The sequence below is a fragment of the Camelina sativa genome, chromosome 13 (assembly GCF_000633955.1).
Source record: "Camelina sativa cultivar DH55 chromosome 13, Cs, whole genome shotgun sequence".
Lineage (NCBI taxonomy): Eukaryota > Viridiplantae > Streptophyta > Magnoliopsida > Brassicales > Brassicaceae > Camelina > Camelina sativa.
The window spans coordinates 10,727,832-10,751,167 of record NC_025697.1 but is presented as its reverse complement, the minus strand read 5'-3'; the positions used below and the strand labels follow the sequence as shown (position 1 = coordinate 10,751,167).

The window sequence follows — 23,336 nt, the reverse complement described above, 5'->3', positions numbered from 1 at the left end:
GTTTTTACAGTTTTTAATCATACCAAACCTAAACCAAATGGTTAATTAAAATAAAAACCAAACGGCTTTTTAGATTTAACCATAACCAAACCAAACTATTTATTTCGGTTTGGTTCGGTTCGGTTTTTTGGATTTCGGTTTTTTTGCCCACCCCTAAATTCAAACATTACATTTCTCAACCAATTTAAACAATTAGGTTTGAAATCGATATTATTGAAAGTTGAAAACCTAGCTCGTGTTTTTTCACACCTTCTTTGTTTAAGTACTAAGAGCGTTATGCGAGGACATTAAATGATTTGTTTAAGTGAAACTGTAATGGCTTTAACTGACTCATTGGATTTGGATCGTCCGTCTCTTGTCGACAAGATGATATCATAATTATCCGTGTGTGTTTTAGTAGTGGTGTGAGCGCAGACTTATGTTTTGAAGCCATACCTTATCACTTAGTAATTGTCAGTATCTTCAAGAGAGGACCAGTTCACCTAATTTCTAAATTTAAAAGTCGGCCTGACCGTATACGGATAAAAATGCTATTATACTCACGTACGTCTCCAATATGACAAAAATATTATGGTGGTATTCTCTAATATCATTATGATAATTCCACGTTTGTGAGTTAATCAATTTTTTTCTGTTTGTTCAAGATTCTATTTTCAGTTGTTTTTTTTTTTGTTCTCTCTCTTAACTTTGACTTGTCCCTTTTTTTTATTTTCTTCTAATACAAACAGATTATGCATAAATATTTTCGTTTGATATAAATTTACATCACTACTATAAATTATTCTTGTTGAATGGTAAAAATAATTTGTATACAAGAGCGTCCGTAAGAACATGGAAGGACAATTTTGGACAGTGCACAGAATTTTTAGGTCGGGTTTTAATCGTTACAAATTGTATTGTTACAATTTGATAGTGTAATACAATTTGACAGTCCGAACGGGTTTTAATCGTTACAGTTCAAACTGATATGGGCCGTAAAGGCCCACTAGGGCTAATTTTAACAATGGGTGAACAAAGTGAAGCTAATATAGATCGTTGACGACGACGACGAGTCAGACAATAAAGAGGAGAGGTCAAAAATTTCAAAAAAAAAAAAACTCGAGAAAGGTCAAATTTCGCAATTAAATGCAAATCTGCAGCGTCGTCTCTCTCTCTCTCCTCTATCCGCCGGCCAAAATTTTTCGCTTTCCTTCTCCGTCAATCTTTATCACCGGCCCGTCTAATACCCTCCGACCATATTCAAACCGCAACTGCTCCAATCATTGGCCTTAGGTTAGGTTAGTCCACCCTCTTCCGCCGCTTTAGCTTCTAAAAAGTCATGTCCTTTTCCAAATTTTGGGGGATTTGAATTTTTTTTTTCTTTTCTTTTCCGGACAGTGCTTTTGTCTTCTGTTGAATTACAGAACTTTATGGGGTTTGTCTTGTTGTAATTCGAACTCCATTGAAACTGGTTGTTAAATTTTGTTCGTTGAGAAATTGTTTTGGTTTGTTTCTGCAGTTCCTGAGTTACCCTTATGTACCTCAAAAGGCTGAAACTTTGAAGTATAATATTGTTACTGTGATGGGAATTGAGATTTGATCAAACGCTGAGAGCTAGTTTGATTTAAAGATGTCATGGATGAAAAGTAAATCATCTGGTTGGACTGCGTTTGATCTCAAGCAGAGACAGAATCAAGGTTTAGAAATCGAGGTAGAGGATGATCCATTCCCGCCTGTTTCAACTAGTGTTAATGCATCTCTTGTAGATGTTAGAGGAAAGCTGAGAAGAAATCATGAACCTTCTGAGAAGTCTTTTTCCTCTGTGCTCTTACCTCCTTCGAGATTTCCGGCACTGACAGAGAATAAGGATTGCGGAAACCAAGAAAGCAGCGGAGATTTTAGAAGCAAACCTGGCAGTTTGATTCTCCCGGTAAACAGTCATGATTCAGCCTTCATGAAGTTGAAGGAAATGAATAGCTGGGCAGATGAGAGCTTGATAAGGGATGTATTGTTATCCACTGAAGATAATTTTGAGATGGCTTTAGAGTTTTTGGAAGGGATGGTTCCTGCTGGTAACAATAAGGAAGCTGAGGTGCCAACTTCAAAGATTGAGGGTTATTCATCCGATAACAGAAGTTCCGGATATAGAACATTTGGAAGAAGTGTTACAGGTTCGGTGAAGATGACTGCTAGGTCCGCTTTTGAAGATTCTGGCAAGTGTGATTTGCAAGAGAGTGATGGAAGGTCGTTTCCGGTGGTTGCATCTGACAGTCAAAAGTTGTCTGAAGATATTTCTGAACTAGATAGTATCATTCAGCGGCTTCAGTCCCTTCCTAGAGAGCCTGAATGGGAAGAAGATGATCTCTACTTGAATCATCGAAAGGATGCCCTGAAAATGATGAGGTACACAAAGGCGTGTATCCTTTTTATATTGAGTTGTTTATTGTGTCCATACTCCATAGTCTGTTTATATCAATTGATCACTTGTGTCTACCCAATCCAGAGTTCATATTCTGCACTTGAATTCCAAACTCTATGCTACAACTAGTCGGTTTATTATTTCAATCCTTGCTTATCTTCAAAGATGAATATGTATCATCAGCTATTAAGAAATTCTCCTTCTTTTATTTTAAACAGATCAGCCTCAAACCATTCAAGAGCTGCCCAAAATGCTTTTCAGAGGTATGATCATGCTTCTGCCAAGCAGCATTCAGAAAAAGCAAGAGAGAATTGGTTAACAGCTGAGAAGCTAAATGCTGAGGCAGCCAAAAAGATAATAGGTATAACAAATAAGGACAACGACATATGGAAGTTGGACCTGCATGGACTCCACGCAACAGAAGCTGTTCAAGCGTTACAAGAACGTTTGCAAAAGATAGAAGGTCAATTTACAGTGAATCGTTCAGTATCACCAAATAGAGGTAGGCCAAAGAATGCAGTCCTGCGTTCTGCATCACAAGAGCCTTTTGGTAGATTAGATGTGGAAGGCCGCAAAAGTCAAAAAACTTCTTCTAGGCAACAACGAAACTCGTTGCAGGTTGTAACAGGTATGTCAAATTTTGTTTATGTAGCATCAAGTGAACTGATGTTTCCCTTGTTTAAATATAATAGAAGCTTCACACATAAATCTGTGACAGTATTCTATGTCCTTTATAGGTATTGGTAAACACAGCCGGGGACATGCGTCACTTCCTCAGGCTGTGAAGACATTCTTTGAAGATAACAGGTGAAACAAAACTCTCTTTTTTATCTTCCAATTCATATATTTCGAAATCAGTAGTATAACTAACAACTGAAGAATGTAATGTTGCTTTACAGGTACAGGTTTGATGAGACAAGACCAGGTGTTATCACAGTGTGGCCTAAATTCCGACACAGCTGAATATATGATTGATTTCGGTTTTAGGAAAATACATGTGTTACTTCATTCTTGTTGTATCATATCTCCTAAGACTTACTATTCTTCTTTGTAACATAGTCCATGTGGCCAATGGTTTAGTGTACTCGAACAGGTCACGAAAATAGAATGTAATGCGACTTCAGAGCAGTGATATTTGTAGTGAGATCAAATGTAAACTTAAGTGGGATTATTATTTTCTATAAACAAAGATTGACTATATTCATATGAACGAATTGTTTCACAAGTCCTTGTCTCTAACTGTTTTGCAGCTGAAAAAAGCCAGAGCCTGCACCGAGATACAACCCAAAAAAACAGTCACTGTCTATCTGATTTTTGTTTTCTAGAGATTGTATCGAAAGTGATAAAATAGATCATTCACTTGAACCTTGTTTAATTGTCTGCATCAATTATGCACATTTTAACATTCAATGTCTATTGCATAAAAAACCCTTAATATAGTGAGTTTGATCAAACTCAAATTTAAGACTCAGAAAAAAAAAAAAAGTAGAAGAACCAAAGACTATGTTAGAAACTTGAGAGAAAATACATTCATACTTGGCAAAACATACAATTCAAAGGATGTTAACAAAAAATTGTCAGCCTTCTAACAAACCCTAAATATATCTAAAGCGGCCACAATAAGAGACTTTTTGCTAACTGAGTGAAACTCATAATCCAACATTCATAATCATATATAATAGAAAATAATAAACCGTTGACCTAGTCAAATACCTAATTCAGTTGTAAGAAGAGAACATCAGAAAAAAAAACACAATAATCATTTTAAGGTGGAAGAGTATGAAGCATTATATTGTTTCCATTAATAGCGTAAAAAATAACCATATTAATTATGACATAAGCTGCATATGATTAGTTTAAAATAAAAAAGATATATAATTTGTTATTAGGTCTTATGATTCTTTTATATATATACATATATATATATATAATTAACATTATGATTTGATAACCCTTTCACACTGTATATTTAAAACAAACAAAGAGACATATAAATAAGGAAAAATGCCAAAAAAATCCCCAACTTTCAAATTTGGGACAAAAAAATCATGAGCTTTTGAAATGTCATTTAAATCACAAAGTTTAGTTTGACTTTTTAATAAAATAGCTAACTTTCATTGACTGAGCCATTCAAAGCATGCCGTTAAATTGCCGTTAACGGAGTTAATTTCCGGTAGCAATTTCCGTTTAGTCAAAAATATTATATATACAATTTGTTTACCAATATTTGCTGAAAGCATATCTTGGTCTATTGGTGTTTAATTATTCATCTTCCGTGGGTTCGATTCTTTCTGGGTGTCGCTTCTGTATTTTGGTTTTTTAAAATAAAAAGCATTACACGGGTTCGAACTCAGGACCCCAACGAGGTCCTAGACAACAACTCTTGGCCAACTGAGCTAAGCAGATTTATTAACAATTATTGAAATAAATATTGTTATATATCGTAATTATATTTGTGTTTTTAAGATGGCTCGATTTGGGAAAGCCAGGGATCGATGTTATTCTATGGTGGTTTGTGGACTGGCACCGACGATGGAATCTCTTGACATTCGAAGGCTTAGGCGGACATGGTTTCTTCCGGATCGGCGGTGGTTTGTTTAGTGGATCGGCGGTAGGTGCTCTATTTTTGGGTCACGACACGATACCAAGTCGGTCACTGAAATATTTTTGCAGTGACGTCATCCTCTACTAGATGAAGAAGACGAAACAAAAAAAAATACTAAAAATGGGAAAACAATTATATAAAATTTGCGTATATGGTGATTCGAACTCGGAGTCGCGAAGGTATTTTAACTCACGCGTTACCACCAAACCACGTCAACGTTCACCTTAAAAGTTTTAACAACTTACATATATATATATATATATATATATATATATATATATATATAAACACATGTGACGGAAAGTTAACCCCGTGATCCTTCGGTTAACGAAGATTTAACGACATGCTTTAAATAGCTCAATCAATAAAAGTTAGCTATTTTATTAAAAAGTCAAACTAAACTTTGTGATTTAAATGACATTTCAAAAGTTCATAATTTTTTTATCCCAAATTTGAAAGTTGGGGATTTTTGTGGCATTTTTCCCCATATAAATAACATACATCTATTGGTAGTAAACATCTATATCATCCAAGAGAGACAATTCATAAATGATTAAATAAACTCACTTAATCAAACTCACAAATCTTCTCCTTCGATTCCTTAAGACAAAGTTTTTATACAGCTTGATCGATCACACACTCAAAAATATATTATAAGGCACATATCATTATAGTATGTGTGCAATATTAGAACATCTGATATATGCTAATTGCCTACATTAAAATGATATATATATCATACAATCGCTAAAAATAATATTTTCATAGTCATTTATAGAAAAATACATTATAAGATAATATGGTACATGTCGGTAAAAATTATGAAACCTACTTTCCAAACTTATAAAATAACATAACCAAAAGAAAAAAGAAGAAAAAATTATAATGGCCTCACACATAAAAGTTCAAACTTAGAGAAATTGAACATTCAAAAGTCTATAAAAAAAATATCAAAACATCAAAAAAAAAATGACGCCATATGATGATGTTAATAAGATAGGAAGGATATGTTTGCATTACTAAGAAAACGAAAAAATAGATATATTTGGAAAGAATAAAATTTAGATGATATAAAAAATGAAATACGTTAATAATATAGTAAAATTGAATACAAAAAAATTAGGTGAGATTTGAAATATGAAGATTAATGAGATGTGTGTGCTATTTATAGGAAAAATTGTAGTTAAGAGCATATTATAAATTATTATTTAATTGGATAGTTAATGCAATAATATTTATATCAATTTTTCAATTTATATTTATAAGGTGAAGGTGATTCATATCTCATTGTCATAGGAGTTACATAAACTATATGAGAGTTACAAAAATGCAATAAATACATATAATATTTTTTGCATATTATATCTCTAAATGTACTTAATCATTTGTTGCATTACTATCAGTACTATGTAAGTTACTAAAATGTGTCAACATAAACAATAATAAATAAATATCAACTAAATGAAATTTAATGCCTTAACACATGGATGTTGTTATCAATATGAGAGTTACTTAATATGTTAGAATATGAAAGTGAAAAAATGGCCAAGCTAGGTTTACAAAAGTACATTTATTCTGAAAAAATAACTGAAATTTATCCTTTTAAATATAAATTTTATAGTTACTAAAAATAAATCTATGACAAGAAATTCAAGCTAATCAAATTCTAAATAATATATCTATTTAGTTCTTTCTTTATCGTTAAACATTTATTCAGTTCTTATTATTTGTTAGTATATAATTATTATTAATAATAATAATGTTAGATTTTAATTCTGTATATTTAAATAAACTTTATTTTATATTAAATTGTAATAAAATTTAAAATAATTTAACAATCATATCATGTAAATTATTTCAGTTAAAGTGAAGAAATACAAAAGCAAATTATTACTGGACAATATGTTATATAGAAAAAATAAAGAAAATTGAACATCTTATAATGTATATGTTCTAATTATTTGATCATCAAATTATTTTATACTTATAATTTTGCTTTATATTATTTTATAAGTTTGGAAAGCTGAATATGTAATTATCATCAGCTATTGAGAAATTCTCCCTTCTTTTATTTTAAACAGATCAGCCTCAAACCATTCAAGAGCTGCCCAAAATGCTTTTCAGAGATATGATCATGCATGCTTCTGCCAAGCAGCATTCAGAAAAAAAAGCAAGAGAGGATTGGTTAACAGCTGAGAAGCTAAATGCTAAGGCAGCCAAAAAGATAATAGGTATAAACAAATAAGGACAACGACATATGGAAGTTGGACCTGGATGGACTCCACGCAACAGAAGCTGTTCAAGCGTTACAAGAACGTTTGCAAGAGATAGAAGGTCAATTCACAGTGAACCGTTCGGTATCACCAAATAGAAGGTAGGCCAAAGAATGCAGTCCTGCATCTGCATCACAAGAGCCTTTTGGTAGATTAGATTTGGAAGGCCTCGACTCGACAGTCAAAAAGTTTCTTAGGAAACTACGAAACACATTGCAGGTTGTAACAGGTATGTAAATTTTTATAAACTTAAGTGGGATTATTATTTTATATAATAAAACATTGACTAATGTATATTTTAGTTTACTTGTCCGCATCAGTTATGGACATTTAACATTCAATGTGATATATTGCATAAAACCCTTAATACATTCATACTTTTTGCAACACAAACAATTCAAAGGAAGGATGATAACAAAACAATAATTGTCGACTCTTTAACAAACCCTAAATATATATATATATATATATATATATATATATATATATATATATAGAAATCGAGACTTGTTGCTAAAAGAGTTAAAACTCATAATGTAACTTCGTCGATGGGTCAAAGGTAGAAACAGAGGAGTCAGGGAGTTGACAGAAGCTACCGTTGTCATGGTTATAGAGAAAGACTGAAAATTTGCTCTGATGTTGTTGAGCCAATGATGGGGTCGATAGGTATTGCTCTGTTTTTGACACACCACCGCTCATAAATGATGGATCTGGTGTGAAGAACCCGGCGGAAGACACCACAGGGCTCTGATAGGGTTCTGTCTGGTTCTGTAACCAAAGAAGCTTATCTTGAAACACCGGTATAGTACTCTCTAACGAAGCCTCCATCTCCAAAACTTTCTCAGAGAATTTGTTGTCTGTGATATCAAAAGATGTCTTCTTGTCTTTGAGGCCGGTCTTCTTATTCAGAAACAGAGAAAGGTTTGTGCTTTTCTTGCGTCTCTCCCTATCGTTGAGTTTGCTGAATCTCTCCGCCATGTCTCGAACCTTGGATTGATCTTCCGGCCATGTCCTGACGAGTTCTCCGTCACGGTTGTAGTATATAACACAGACCTCGACATCGCACAGGATTGAAAGCTCGGAGGCTTTCTTAAACATGGTATCTTCTCTCATAGGAAGATTTGTTGTCTTCTTTGATACGGAAGAGAGTTTCTTGAAACATCTTCGGTTTCTCACCGACAACAATCTCGTTGTTTTGTCGTCCTTCGTCGTCGACATTGTAGAATAAGCTTTGTTTACAGAGAGAACAAAAAATAGAAGAAGCTTTTAGTTTTCTTTTGATGAGAATTAGGGTAAACACACAACTTCAGGGTTATTTATGTAGAAAATTCGATTTCCATATTTCTCTTCATTAATGATATGATATACGCGTTTTGTTGTCACAATCTGGATTGGATTCGATTTCCATTTTCCTAAAATCAATCGATCTGACCGTTGTAGTATATATATTTATCACTGTATCTATATAATCCATCACAATCACTAATTAAGTACTTAGTATTAGATCCTAATTAACTTTTTTCAGGCTCATCAAACTCAAATCATTCTTACGGTCTTTGAAAGAAACTTAACTTCTACTTACCCGGTAATGCTAATCCTTCACATGTATGTAGAAAATTTCTTTAGAATAAACTTTAACTCTTACAACATGCAAAGCTATCTATGAACTCTTTATGTCAAAAAAAATTAAAGGACAGAAGCATATAAGGCATAAGTCCTACTGTAGTAGAAGCTGAGAACTTTTCCGCAATTGTGAGACCATTACTACACTTGATGCTGACTGTAACCTTCTCTCTCAACAGATAACGTACGTCGCTGCTTGCCATATATCCAGGAAACCAGTCTGTTCAAAGCCACATGCATGTGAAGGATTAAAACCAGAGAATACATTATACATAGCCAAATATATACGAGAGTTGAAATGGCAAATGTTACTTATACCGCAAGGGAAACATTGTATGAAGCATGACCAGTATCAAAGGTCTTCTCTATATTGCTCTGCATCACTGGATCTGTGATTAATATATAAAGAGGATTTTAAGTGAACCAGTAACCACTATCTCGTACACAACCAACCAGAAAAAGCTCAGCGAGCATAAAGGACTTAATTAACATCTTATATCAAGATGTAAACTGACAAGTAGTAGTGGCTTAGTTTTATAGGAAGTCATCAAGAGGGCATGAGTTATCAAAGTAAATTAATAAACTTACGGCAAGCGATCGATTTTGTGATTGTCATTGGCAAACACCTTCACAAGCTCCCCCTGATGAAATCAGAAAGTAGCAAATGAATATTGCAAACCACATGTAAAAACTAAGAATAAGTCAATAGAAAACAACCACTCTTAAATCATATTAATTAGCATGATATCTCTATCCCACAAACCAAAATACTGAGGAAACTAAAATGATCCAGATCAAAATTTCCAGTAGACCATAATCCTAATCTTTGCTATTCAACATATAACTCATTCATTAAAAAAGATATTAACCTTTCGGTTCCTGTAATCCAAAGGCTGAACTTCAACAGCAAGATACAAATCAACATCATCAGCAGTGACGAGGTAATGTGGCTGCTTTGCACCTGCATTAGAAGTATAGTAAATTTTTAATCTCCATTATAAAGTTAATAGAAAAAAAAATAAGAGAAAGGGCAAAGTTGGAGGAGGATAAAAAATATGGGTACCATCAATGTAATTCACAGATCCATTTCTATATGACATACCCACTGAAAAATTGGAGAAGAGAGATTAGATAGAGATCAGATGCAAATTCAACAAAAAAAAAAATTCAAGTATGCACCTCAAAATTACAACTAGTGGTTCCATGAATGAAGTAACCACAAGCAAGAAGATTATTTCCAGGATAAGGTTCTCCAACAATTTGGAGGTTCTCTACAGCTGGTAACCGGTCCACAGCTGTCAACACAGTGGTTACAAAATATTGAGACAAGTGAAAGACTTCTTAGTATTTAGACCAGGAGGCAGGGAGTCCACACTCAGTTACCTGGTTGCACAAACATCTCAAAAGCTGCCTGACTAACTGACTGGTACACACACGAAACGCATTTGATCATCAAAATATGTTTGGTCAAGAGAGTCCATGCATAGAGCCAAATTTAAACCAAATAACTTGTAAGAAAAAACTAAGAGTCAAGAGTCAACGACAAACAAAGAGGCAAAGATATGTCACGGACCTAACGTTGCGGACAGAAGCTGAGAAACGACTCGTCAGAGCTCCTTTGGTAACGCCAGATTGGTGCTGGCTGATGCTGAAAAACTAAAGATAAATTTCCAAATCCGAACTCTATCGTACGCATCAATGTTCCTCACCTGCTAAGCCTTAATCACTCAAGCAGAACTTTTCCTTTCTTGGGAATATTTTTGGTAATATTTAAACCAATAATGATATTTTTGACACCTGAAAGTCTGGTATTTTAAGGAAGTTTTTTTTTTGTTTAATAACTATATTTATATGACCACCCTAATCACCGTCGAATAATCAAACTTCTTACAACCTAATATAGTCACACTAGCAATGAAAGTATTTAATAAACACCGATTATTCATAGTCAAGACTCACGTGTCCTGACTCCATTTCTGACCAAAATTAGAACATATGGTTTCTTTTTGTTTGGTTAAACCAATTAGAAGCTAGTCAAAAGTTTGAGTATTAGTCTTATAATAATAATTTATTGTTGAATGGTCAAATAATTAATGGAAAACTGTTTTACAAGAATGTTTGTAAAACTTCGGAGGTGGACTAGGTAGGTGGTGTCATTGTTGTGTTATTACTTGTGTTACTTAATTCATTGTTGTGGTGTCATTTCTCCTCAAGACTTATCATTCTTCATTGTTGTTGTATCATATCTCCTTAAGACTTGCATTCTTCTTTGTAACGCGACTGTAGAGCAGTGACTAGATCAAAATGTAACTTACTTAAGTGGGATTATTTATATAAACAAAGATTCATTTTCCTCATGAATAAATTGTGTCACAAAGGCCTTAGAACTAACTAATTGATTTGCAGCTAACAAAAGAGCCAGAGAGCCAAAAAAATATTATATACAATCTCATCATTTGTTAAACAAAAATACTCTCTTCTTTCCCTTCTTCCTCAGCAGAGCCTGCAACGGATATAAGCAGACCCAAAAAATAATCAGCAATTGCTTCTCTTGAAATGAAGCTTGAAGTCGTTGTATTATTGTATCTAGATTGTAACGAAAGTGATAAAAATGAATACTGCTTTGAAAATACATTACCCTCTTGATAAATAATCTCAGGGTGAGTACTATTTCATCTCTTGAGCTACAAAAGATAACCGAAGATTAAAAGCTTACAGTGAAATTTTTAAACAGACATATAGCAAACAATATGAACACACAAGACCATATTACTTATTGGGTCAGAGTCTGATATATATCACCTACACTTGAGTGTCTAATCCTACTGAGATACATAGATTTAGTACAGGATCATAGGACCAAGCATATGCTGATTGATCCGGATCAAGTTTCTGACAAGCTCTTAAACCAATTGACCAAGCTGAGATGCATATGCTGATTGATACAAACGGGCGTTTAAACTCACTAAGTACTCAGAACCTAATTAACTTTTGTTAGGCTCATCAAACTCGAAGCATTCTTATGGTCTATGTCCATCTTTGAAAGAAAGCGAAGTTTTACTTACCCGATAAGGTCTGTCGATCCATTCTCTGTTCGTAAGACATGCTCACTACCATCAGAACCAATGATAACAAATTCTGCAGGTTGCCCGAACGGAATTGTTACCTAGAGAGAGGTATCACAAGAAGGATTCTAATATTAGTTCAAAGCGCGAAACCTTCCCCATTCATATTAAACCGCTCAAAGATAATTTCATTAGCATAACTACATCGAAAATTTACTAAAAACAATGAAAAATATGGTTTTGTTACGTGCTCTTGTAAAGAAGATGTTTACAGCAGAAATTACAGTATGCTATGAACATGCATGTAAGACGCAAATCTGTTTATGAAGCAACAAAATGTTGAAACTAATATATTCAGCGACTCTAAAATTCAACTTATAAGCTGGGACAAGCCTAATTGTTTACAGAAGCATTCTGATTTCTTAACATTTAAATAAAATACGCATGCATCATAAGTTCATAACCTGTCTCTTTCAGTATGAAATGCTGCACATCTCTCCATACCGACACCACCACACGTTTCACAGACAAGGGCGATTTATTTTATGAAAAGGAAAGACATAAGCAAATAAGGCACAAGTCTTACAGCAGTAGAAGCTGAGAACTTTTCTGCAACTGTGAGATCGTTATTACACTTGATGCTGTAACCTTCTCTCTTGATAGATAACGTAGCTGCTTCCCATATATCCAGGAAACCAGTCTGTTCAAAGCCACATGTAAAGAACTAATCCAAGAAAAGCCAGAGAATAGCCAAAATATGTGAGTTGATATGGCAAATGTTATACCGAAAGGGAAACAAGGTATGAAGCATGACCAGTATGAAGTGTCTTCTCTATATTGCTCTGCATCTCTGGAACTGTGAAAATGAGAAGAGGATTACTGTTACTAAATATTAATAAGTTCTCAAAGAATGCTTCAGATTTAAGTGAACCACTATATCTTACACAACCAACCAGAAACAGCTCAGCGAGCATAAAGACTTAACATCTTAATATCAAGATGTAAAGTGACAAGTGGCTTAGTTTATAGGAAGTCAAGAGGGTGATTTCTCTAAGTTAATTGATAAACTTACGGCAAGTGATCTTGCAATTATCATTGGCAAAAACCTTAACAAGCTCCCCCTGAAATCAGAAAGTAGCAAATGAATATTGCAAACGACATGTAAAAAGTCAGCAGTAAACAACAGTGTAAGCACATCTAACTAACATAACTCTTAAAAATCATATTTTTACTTTCAATCCAACGGCAAAATCTTTCCCCAAACAGTATTTTAGCATGAAATCTATCCCACAAAACAAAATACTGAGGAAACTAAAATCCAGATAAAAGGCTGCAAATGGTTGCTTAAAATTGAAAGAATTGAAAATTTTAAGTTGAACAAAATTGGGCTGAATAATATTCAACTCATTCATCTCCAAAATAGTGGTTGAACAAGTTGAACATTTTTGCAGTAGGATTAGTTTATTTTTTCAACTTTTTAGGTTGAATGAGTTGAATAATTATTTTCAACTTCTTCAACCTCTTCCATTCAAATGGTGAAATTTGGTTGAATAATATTTTTCAACTCCTTCAACTTTTTCAATTGTGCAACCATTTGCACCCAAAGAAGATTCCAGTATACCACAATCCTAATCTTCGCTATCCACAGGAAAGAAACACTCAACACATAAAATCTCTCATTCATTCAATCGAAAAGATATTAACCTTTCGGTTCCTGTCATCCAAAGGCTGAACTTCAATAGCAAGATATAAATCAACATCATCAGCAGTGACAAGGTAATTTGGTTGCTTTGCTCCTGCATTAGAAATTCGTTAACGACAAAATTCTTATATCCATATAAGAAACAAAAGAGAACGAACAACTTCGAGGATAAAGATATGGTCAGCAGGAGGGGAATGTACCATCAATATAATTCACAGATCCATCTTCTAGATGACATACCCACTGCAAATTAAAGAAGAGAAGAAGATAGATTAGATGCAATTCAACATAAATAAGAAAGCGATTCTTTTTTCTATCTAATACGCACCTCAAAATTACAACTTGTTGTTCCATTAATGGAGTAACCACAAGCCTGAAGCTCATGTCCAGGATAAGGTTCTCCTGAAATTTGGAGGTCCTCTATAGCTGGCAACGGGTCATCATCCCCAGCTGTCAACAGTGGTTCAAATATTGAGTAAAGTGAAAGAACATAATGAGAATAGTATTATTAATCATTACCCTCAGAAAAGGAGGAAGAAGGTTCTTCAAGAACGGGGGACAAAAGAGGAGAATTTGAGGAGCTTGGATCATCAAACGCAGACACATATGATGGATTATGGGCATCGTCCATCACTGTCTTGCTGATAGGCTCACGAAATTGGACATGCTTAGGTGGAATTGCATCTGCTTGCTTCAGACCAGGAGATTCTTCCATACTCGTACCTGGTTGCACATGCATCTCAAAGGCTGCTGACTGACTGGTACACATGAAGGGCCATAAAACTATGATCAACATTGCAGAAAATTATCCACCAAAAACTACAGTGCATAGAACCAGGAGAGCACGGCCAAGTTGTAATTTAACCATACTTATAAAAGTAAAAACAGAAAATAAATGGACGAAGTTAAATGATCTAGCACCGCATGATAGATCAATAAATAAGACACATAAAGAAGAACAGCACCTTATAAGGCCTATGACTAATCTGATACTTTTGAGAGCTGAAATCATCATATCGCCCAGAGCGAACAGGAAGTTAAAAAATGTAAGCATAGGAAAAAGCCGATGAACACTCAAAGTGCAGAAGAGGGATACCAACTATAGGCTTAGAACTAGGAATTTTCTGAGTGAACATGAAAGACTCAAGCGTCAAGAGTCTATGACAAATTAAATCATATAACTTGTCAGCATGTTGTACAAGTCAAGAACCAATAATCGTTGTCAAGACATAGCCAATTAAATCAAATAACTCGTTAGCGTGTTTTACCAGTCAGAGTCAAGAGTCAAGAGTCACAGCCAAACTAAATTTAATAACATGTAAGAAAACTTTAAGAGTCAAAAGTCAATGATAAACAAAGAGGCAAGATGTCACAGACTTGTTCCTACCTAACGTGAAATGTGGTCACCTCGCGGTACTCAACCCTAAGAAAGAGAAAGACCAACCCTCATAAAAGAGAAAGAAGCTAGATGTTTTCCTTATAATTCCTTGGGTGACTTTATATGTGAAAGATCCCCACTGCAATAGATATATACAATGCTCTAGCAACTACATGTGTAGACTTCATAAAATATAGAGTGGGTGCACTTAGTTTGCATATAGTTTGGAATAGCAATCTTTGCAGGGATAAACTCACCTGTTAACAAGAGGTGAAAACGTACTAGACTCATCAAGGTGGTAATTCCTCACAGCTGAGCCACTTGGCTCATCTTGATGCTGGCGCTCCAAATTCCAGTCTACGGCTGTGTGATCATGGGAATACAAGGAATCCTTTGTCTGGTGGAAATACAAGAAGTAATTTAAGATTTAATTCACTCAAGCTTATGATATAACATTAAAGAATAAGAACGTACAGAGTGGGTTAACGCTACACCAGCTGAGCGTAGTGGAGCCAAAGGGGAATTATTTGAGTTCACATCTGACTGCCAAGGTGCTAATTGATATTCTGACTCCTTCAACTTTCTCTAATACAAGAAAAGATCAGACACAAGCATCTATCTTAGGTCAGTAGGCAATACAGTGGATTCAATGCCAGGAATAAACTGCCGTAAAAAATGAAGCAGACACTGACTTTTAACACCAGATAAGCCCATACCCGGATAACATACCTCAGTAAGAAGAAGCTTTTCTTGTAGATGCTTAAACAGAACCTGAATAAAAAAGACAATAGCTATAAAATGAAGCAGGGTATAATATATAATCAGTCAATTAACTTCCTATCCAAGTTCTATGTTCTATGGTTCTCCATGGATCCACATAAATTCTAGGTTTCACAGACAAGATAACAAGTGGTTGTGCTTCCTTATCCATGAAGCTCAAAGTTATGTCAATCGAGCTCCGTTAATCATCGATATAGGATACTCCATAAATTAACTGAAAGAGACTTTAAGTCATGGTCACTTGCATAGGAAACTAAAAACGATGCACAGTTTTAAAATATGCCGCTGAGAGGCAATATTCTTTACATTATATTGTAGTTCCTGAATTTCAAGGGATGTGAATTTGAAACATTTCCAGGGAAGATGATGTACCCCACTTTTGAAGTCAAGTCTAATACAATGCAACGAAACCTCTCAAACTAGTAGGCTACCGTATACAAGTAAAAAATTACAACTGAATGACAAAGCAAGAAAGGTAAGATTCCAACACAAGTTATAACAAAGGATAAAAGATAGCAAGAGACAGCACTTTAGATTTCGGATCTGACCTTCACATTGCTAACAATAGCCTGAGCATCAGAAACCTGTGGTTGCAGAGAATACTCCGGTAAAAGAGGTAACAAGTATGATACAAATGCAGATCTCTCTAGCTGTGTAGCCTGGAAAGATTCGAAAAAGGCATATTGGCTTCGGTTGAAAATTAACCAGATTTTGCGTAGAAGTGTATACCAATTGCACTACGTTGTTATCAAAAAATATGATGAGAGTGAGGTGGGAGAGACAAATCCTACTCTGAAAAACTGAACCATGAACATTTGGTAACAAGTTGATGGAAACTGAGGATAAATTATGGTTACCAAAGAAAATAGAAATGAAGAATTTAGGCGTATGCCAGAAGAACTATTGCCGTAATTCCACATACACAAGACGATAGTACCTGTAAGGCATATGTTAGGCGTATATTTTCCTCAATTATCTCTTGTCTGTAAGAGAGAGCTTTTGATGAAGCATCAACAAGATCTTGTTGCTGTTGATCAAATGCCTGGTTACAGCAGCAAGAATCTTTAAGCTTCCAAACAATTAAATTAAATACGTGATGAAAACAGATAAGTAAACAAAAAATAAAAAGGAAAGGCCAACCAGACGCATGTAGGCAATTCGCTTTTCCAGAACATATTTTTCATTGCGAATTTGGGCTTCCTAAAAAATACCTAAAATGTTAGTAAACTGATTTAGCAAAAAATTAACAAAGAATGCAAGGGATGAACCAACAGCAAGCATAAAAGGCTACAGGTTTTATTATGTCATTTTACTCTTATGGTTGCCTGGGCTTTATTTGTGGTTGAGCTGATCGTTTAGGGTTTTGCTTTTCTTTTGTTCTCTTTCGAAGAGAACATAAAATCACTTAAGATATCATCTTTGGTTTGGATCAATAGGAGTTTGCCGCTTCTCCTATGAAACGGAGTACGATACTTGCAGGTCTCTCTAAGTAGCAGCAAATTTATCTTTTCCCATGAATATCCTACTCTGTTTATAACAAACTTTTATTGATCCAAACCATAGATGATTTTCATTTCTTGTTCTGTTCACTTATAAAGGGCAAAAAACTAGAGAAAGCCATAAGCAACAAATGAAACCTGACTCAATCACAAATAAATCCCAAGGAACCACAAAAGCAGGTAACATAAAATCCCAATAATGACTAGAAATCTCCCTTGTCGAACAGGACTCACCTTAACGGAACAGTCAGTAAGATATTTCCTCAACTGCGAAATTTCTTGTTCCTGCTCCTGGACCTTGTGAATGAGGTCCTGAATAAGTACATAGTTAGGTTAAGACTTTTTTATTTACACCAAGGAAACCAAGACGTAGTTAGAGTGATGGATACCTGCTTCCATGTCTTGCCTGAATTATTTACTTCATCACCTGGCACAGATCCATGAGCAGACGAGTCGATGTGTACTGTATGCTCTCCTTCTAACCGCATTCTAGCAGATATCAGATCCCGAGAATTATACACTTTGTGACAGTGGAAATCCGTCTATACCATAAGATTCACAAGTAAATTTAACACCCAGCAGAGTGGTATTTTTAGTTTCAGTACCTCATAGGAGATAATGAAGAATCAAGTTGAGAGGGACCAGCACCATTTATAGCTCCTCTGACAATGCCATTCACGAAATTTCCCTCAGAGAGTCTTTCAAAACGATTACTCAGAGTAGCTTCTTCGCCATTACCATTCACATGGGGGTGAACAACCAGCATGCCTGAGGAATCAGTATCCAAAGTCTTAATCACACTCTGCTTCCAGTCAACTGGTTGGTCAACCAGAGGGGACACAATGGCAGTATCTGAGTGATCTCCAAGATTAGATGTTTGGGGTAAGGATTCATCTGATTTCTAGATGGAGAACAAAAAACAAGCTTACTATATAAATCACAAATTCAGCAATGATTAAAAAGGTAAGCATCATTACAACAACTAAACAAGGATCCTCACTAATTGCGAAATACAGATATCTGATTGCAAGTCATCACATAGACCCAAGAGATACTCTCTTTTCCATTTAACTAGATAATTACTTACATATTTAGCCAGCTCCAGAGCACTTCTCTCAAGTTCAGCTTTTAAACGGCTATTCTCCTCCACCTGCTTAGAGTAAACAAGAAAAAACACAATCTTAGATTGCCAAATTACTTCAATGACAACCAAAATCCATCGTCTTGCAGTAGCAAATGCTAAAGAGACCAAGAGACGACGAATTCTACACTCAAGATTCTTATTTATTCCTTAGGCATTTCACAGCTATTTCTCTTTCCCAATACAGAAGTTTCGAAATGGACTGATTGAGGAAGTACATCCCCACAAATTGAAACAATCTCAGAAAAAGACACAAAAGAGAGAACCAGACCTGCTCCTTGATGGTGGTTTCCGCTGCTTCAACAGCTTTAATGACCTGAAACAAGTTGTCGTTCTTAAACTCATTCTCAGGCGAGTGAGAAGAATCATCTTCAAGTCCCACTCCAGAAAATTTCTCGGCCAATCTCTCCTCATGACCATTCTCCATCATCAGCTCCTCACTCGGAAGCTGACTAAATAAATCCCAATCGAATCCCAAAGAAGTCTAATTTCCGCTCTTTTGTTCTTCCTAATTCTCATGATCTCATCTGAGCGGCGTTTAAAGCAATCAAATCTCACGGATGAAACAGGAACTAACCCCAAAAAAGCTAGGAAATTTCTTAGAATAAAATTGAGAAATTGAGCGTGTTGATTTAGAAGAAATGATAATGATTGCGAGAGCAAATGATAAGGAACCAATAGCGCAATCACACGACAACGAAAAAAACCCAGAAAGGAAAAAATGGTTTTTTTAATTGAAATGAGAAGAAAGTTTCCTCCTTTGTCTTCGTCGTCGTCTTCTTCAAGCAATCTCTCTCTCTCTCTCTTTTATTATCTCTCTCTCTCTCTCTCAGTTTTTTAATTCTGGGACTGGTAAGTAAAGTGTTGTGCTGACCTCTGGGTTTTATATATATATTGCACTATTTATTTTTGTTACCTACTGAAACTAATACTATTTGCAACAAGAACTATGATTTTCAAATAATTTTTTAAGGAATCTTTCAATTATGCTTCATTAGATATTAAGAGGAGACTGTTTTTTTTTATATAACAAAAGTCAGAATCTGTGCATCATGTACACTAAGTTCTGCAACAACTGTTTCTTAGAAAAATAATAAACAAGTTTTGTCAGTTAAGAAACTGCACACTTTCTAAACTGAGGAGGACTCTGAGCTTTCACAAGTTCTTTAATTAGGTTTTGATGTACCGCAGGAGTTTGGTCAGTAACACTGCACTCTCTCCTGTCCTCCATACTTTGAAATCTGGAACTTCAACAAAGAACTCTTCCTCGTTCCACTTTTTGAGTTTTGTGAGAGAGAATGGTCCATGTGTTTTTCCTTTAGGGAACTCATAGAACCACATCACCTTCTTTGGATCATAGTTCTGGTAAGCTTGATTGTCTTTGTCATCATCATCATCATCATCATCATCGCTCAATTCGATAATCTCTATGGGGTTTGATTGAGCTTGAGGTTGGTTAGAGAGATCAATCACAAGAATACTTGACTGGTGCTGAGTGACTTTAATATTCATCTCTTCTTCAGTGATACAGTCCTTGTTCTGTGTGATGCCATTTGCTGAGGGATCAAATACATCTTCATGGAGATCTTTGTTACCTGGAATTCACACAAACAAAAATACAGGTCCCTGTAACTCCTTGGATACCATCTAGTTAACTATTAAGAATAAACATGTCAGGAGGAAATGGTTCAATTAGTTCAATTAATCTCATTAGTGTAAAGACACATTCATCTTGATAAGTAGTTCAATCAGAACACGTTTGGACAAAGGCAAGGACGAACATGATCATTAATCCAGCCAATTTAAGTCCTCTCGATGAATTGAGGTTACAAAGAATGGACGCACCTGCAGAAGCAGTGCATGTTGGTTGGTCTTCTCCATCACCGAGCTTCGAACCTTCTAGAGTTTTCTGGATAGTAGAATCTGGTGAATCACTTAGTTGTTTTTCTTCGTCACTTTGATCAGCCTCAATGGACGCATCAGGGTATGGTACGCTGAAGTCATTTTCTATCTTCTCATCAGCATCTACATACTCAGGAGCAAGTTCTTCCACAACAACTTCAGGAACTTCATGGGACAGCCTCAACTGTTCTTCCGAATTCTTAAGAAGCTCCGAATTTTCTAGAGTTTTCTTGACACTAGAAACTAATGGATCACTCAGTTGTTGTTTTTCGTCGCTTTGATGAGCCCCGGGGGAAGCCTCAGGGTTTGGTGCAATGAGGTCATTTTCTATATTCCTATTATCATCTACACTTTCAAGTTCAGGTTCTTCTGCAACAACTTCAGGAACACGCAATAGCCTCGACTGTTCTTCCGGATTCTCAAGAAGCTCTCTTTTGTCCAGATACTGGGATAGTGTATAGCTAAGAAGTCAAGGAAAATATATAGAAAGAGTCTCGCTCTCACTTCCCCAATAGAAATTCTTCAATTAGAAGTATATAAAAATGATTATGATTATGAAAAGGATATTCTCTTGGCCATCCCTTTTCATTAGCCTGATTAATAAGCCTTTGTAACAATACAAGCTCTCTTGCAAGCCACTAAAAGACACCCACCAAAAGTTGAGAGTTAGTTATGGAAATACAATTTGACATAACAACCGAGAATTGACTGATCATCTTCTGAGCTATCTTGATTGTCACTTTTTTTTTTTTTTGACAACAAAGAAACAAGATTGGCTCAAACAAGCCAATACGAAGGTATCTTGATTGTCACTTTCAAATGTGAGATAAATAAAAGACGCGGTAATGAATGGGGAAATATTTAATATCATGTCAAATAGAGAGTAAATTAGCAACATATACATGTTTTGTCACATCTTCATGCAAACTTCGAGCCTTTTCTTCCATATCCGCCTGTCCATGGTCAAAGTGGATTTTGATTATAGAACTTAACATAAATCCGAAGCAATATAATAAACAGAATGGGGAGCAATGCAAGAGTTAAATGTCGACCAATACAAATATTTACTAGAGAGAGCTCTAAAGACAACAAGGCTGCAAAATAAGGTACCATTAACTACTAAATAGAAAGAAAAAAAAAACTTACAACTGTAAGTCTCTTAGCAAAGCCATTTTTTATTCTCTGACGAAGTTCTTCACATTCCTCCTGCAAAAGTTAACGAAAAGCTATTATAAACAATAAACAGGAAGCACTATCTGTCAAGTAAAATCAGACTAGCCATTATTTAAACAAGATAGATTGCATAAGATAGTACGTCTTCACATAACTACAAAATTAGATCAGTCCATATACAGCCACTACTAAAGACACAGGGCTACCTGAGCACTTATGGTCTGAAACACACAAACACTCACACTATTCAGTATCATATAGAAAAGATATAAGGAATTAGTAAGCTTCAATCTAGACTAAGTTTCTACCTTACATTGTCAATGATAAGAAGCACAAAAGTAGAACAGGCATAGTTCTGAGAATTTACCTGAGAAAAATCATCATCTGATAGGGAAGAGACAAAAACATCTTCTAGATAATAGGAATAATTTGTAACCTGAAGAAGATTACCATCAATCGGATTTCCCTCCATCACACCTACTTTAACAGGAAATCAAAAAACAAAAGTGAACTTAACCTCCTACAACAGACCAAACATATATGATGAACCTGACAATCTAAGAGATGAGATTAGTGATAAACATAGTTAAAAGAAGTCACAAATGAATAGGACTCAATCTCAGACAAATCTAAGAAGTTACAGAACTTTTGAGTTCTTGGAGTGAAACTACAGTATGTCGATGTTTGACTTGTCCAGGTACCAGGGTTGAAATGAAAATTACCTGACACGTAAACAAGCTGACAGGGATTCTTGATCCTCACAAAAGTTCCCACAACTTTACTCTCAAAAGTTTCAGGAGTCTTTGCTAGTTCCTGGAGTAAACTCTTTCTCAAATACAAAAGCTTCACATTATCGCTCACTATTGCAGCAAAAGTGCCTTTAGGCTTTTGCACAACCTGCTTCGCCCGTTTAGCGACCTTATCCGATGGAGACAATCTCTGTTTTTCTTGTTTATCATCCTCTGGTGTGTATAGAAACTCAAAGAATGAGTCTTCCTCCTGATTCTCTACATAATGCTTCTCAACCAAATCAGGGACTTTGATTATATTGATCTTTGTAGTCCCAAAAAGCGAACGCAACTTGTCATCGCAAGCTAAGGTCTTTCTCTTCTTCTTAGAAGGAGTTTCACGATTTCTCTCCCGGATATAGCTCATTATAATCGTTGTAACTTCATTCTCAGGTATCTTGTTTGTGGTATCTCTACCAAGTGACTGAAGAAACTCAATGAGTTTTGTCGAACCCCATCCAACAAATTCCAAACTTTTAGGTTTTCTCAACCTCTTTCTACTCGAACTTTTCACTTTTTCATTGGATTCCTCCATTCTAAGCTATACCCTGTGATGTTTCAACCCAAAAAAAAACAGAAAAAGGTCAAAGCTTTTTCGATCACCATTTCATAGAAACATTAACCTAGAAGAAGCATTACGACGAAACTTTCATTAAGCAAGACTATTACTTTCGAAAATCGATTGAGAAGGAGAGAATACACTTTACAGTGAAGAAAATGCAAAACCTTGAGGGGTATATGAAACGGCACTAACGAATAAAGACGGAAACTTTAGGATTGTAACTGTGAGAATCGGCGAATCGGTGACGACCCTCGAGAAGAAATTTGACGGAAGAGCTAAAAGCTCCGGTAGAATGTATGATCCGGAGGGGAGTCGCAGTAGAGAGAATCACACACTCGAGAGCAACTCACCGGTCACCGGTAGAGACGAAGGGGACACTGTTTTATTATTCGACCCTTTTTTTTTTTTTTTTTTTTTTTTTTTTTTTTTTTTTTTTTTTTTTTTTTT

At 35.3% G+C, this 23,336-nt stretch overlaps 4 protein-coding genes, 1 long non-coding RNA gene and 1 pseudogene across 6 annotated transcripts; 1 reads left to right on the top strand and 5 right to left on the bottom strand.

Annotated features, from left to right (window-relative positions):
• Positions 1,052–3,602, top strand: LOC104736368. Of its 2 annotated transcripts, none has more exons than XM_010456336.2 (5): positions 1,052–1,277; positions 1,499–2,382; positions 2,617–3,026; positions 3,136–3,205; positions 3,298–3,602. In XM_010456336.2, the coding sequence occupies exons 2-5, from the start codon at positions 1,610–1,612 to the stop codon at positions 3,359–3,361; spliced, it is 1,317 nt and encodes a 438-aa protein (XP_010454638.1). In that variant the 5' UTR covers positions 1,052–1,277; positions 1,499–1,609; the 3' UTR covers positions 3,362–3,602. The 2 variants fall into 2 exon arrangements, with proteins under 2 accessions (XP_010454638.1, XP_010454639.1); XM_010456337.2 differs by having other exon boundaries at positions 1,056–1,272.
• On the bottom strand, positions 7,660–9,227 carry LOC104736365 (agamous-like MADS-box protein AGL93). The gene is made up of 3 exons (XM_019234282.1): positions 9,218–9,227; positions 8,998–9,119; positions 7,660–8,505 (listed from the first exon to the last, which is right to left on the bottom strand). The coding sequence occupies exon 3, from the start codon at positions 8,492–8,494 to the stop codon at positions 7,799–7,801; it is 696 nt and encodes a 231-aa protein (XP_019089827.1). The 5' UTR covers positions 8,495–8,505; positions 8,998–9,119; positions 9,218–9,227; the 3' UTR covers positions 7,660–7,798.
• On the bottom strand, positions 9,769–10,163 carry LOC104736366. The gene is made up of 3 exons (XR_002034754.1): positions 10,079–10,163; positions 9,963–10,004; positions 9,769–9,860 (listed from the first exon to the last, which is right to left on the bottom strand). It is a non-coding gene; the product is annotated as an uncharacterized LOC104736366 (long non-coding RNA).
• LOC104736367 lies at positions 11,205–19,304 on the bottom strand. The gene is made up of 21 exons (XM_010456334.1): positions 18,736–19,304; positions 18,411–18,473; positions 17,929–18,224; positions 17,713–17,812; positions 17,558–17,635; positions 16,965–17,024; positions 16,762–16,866; positions 16,373–16,483; positions 15,774–15,815; positions 15,519–15,629; positions 15,302–15,441; positions 14,186–14,424; positions 13,995–14,116; positions 13,867–13,909; positions 13,669–13,760; positions 13,037–13,085; positions 12,750–12,820; positions 12,551–12,664; positions 11,965–12,065; positions 11,538–11,583; positions 11,205–11,402 (listed from the first exon to the last, which is right to left on the bottom strand). The coding sequence occupies exons 1-21, from the start codon at positions 18,892–18,894 to the stop codon at positions 11,352–11,354; spliced, it is 2,193 nt and encodes a 730-aa protein (XP_010454636.1). The 5' UTR covers positions 18,895–19,304; the 3' UTR covers positions 11,205–11,351.
• Positions 19,460–20,413, bottom strand: LOC104736364 (uncharacterized protein At5g08430-like). Its single transcript, XM_019234927.1, has 2 exons — positions 20,310–20,413; positions 19,460–20,059 (listed from the first exon to the last, which is right to left on the bottom strand). Exon 2 carries the CDS (start codon positions 19,974–19,976, stop codon positions 19,635–19,637), a length of 342 nt encoding a protein of 113 aa, XP_019090472.1. The 5' UTR covers positions 19,977–20,059; positions 20,310–20,413; the 3' UTR covers positions 19,460–19,634.
• On the bottom strand, positions 20,364–23,277 carry LOC109124975 (annotated as a pseudogene).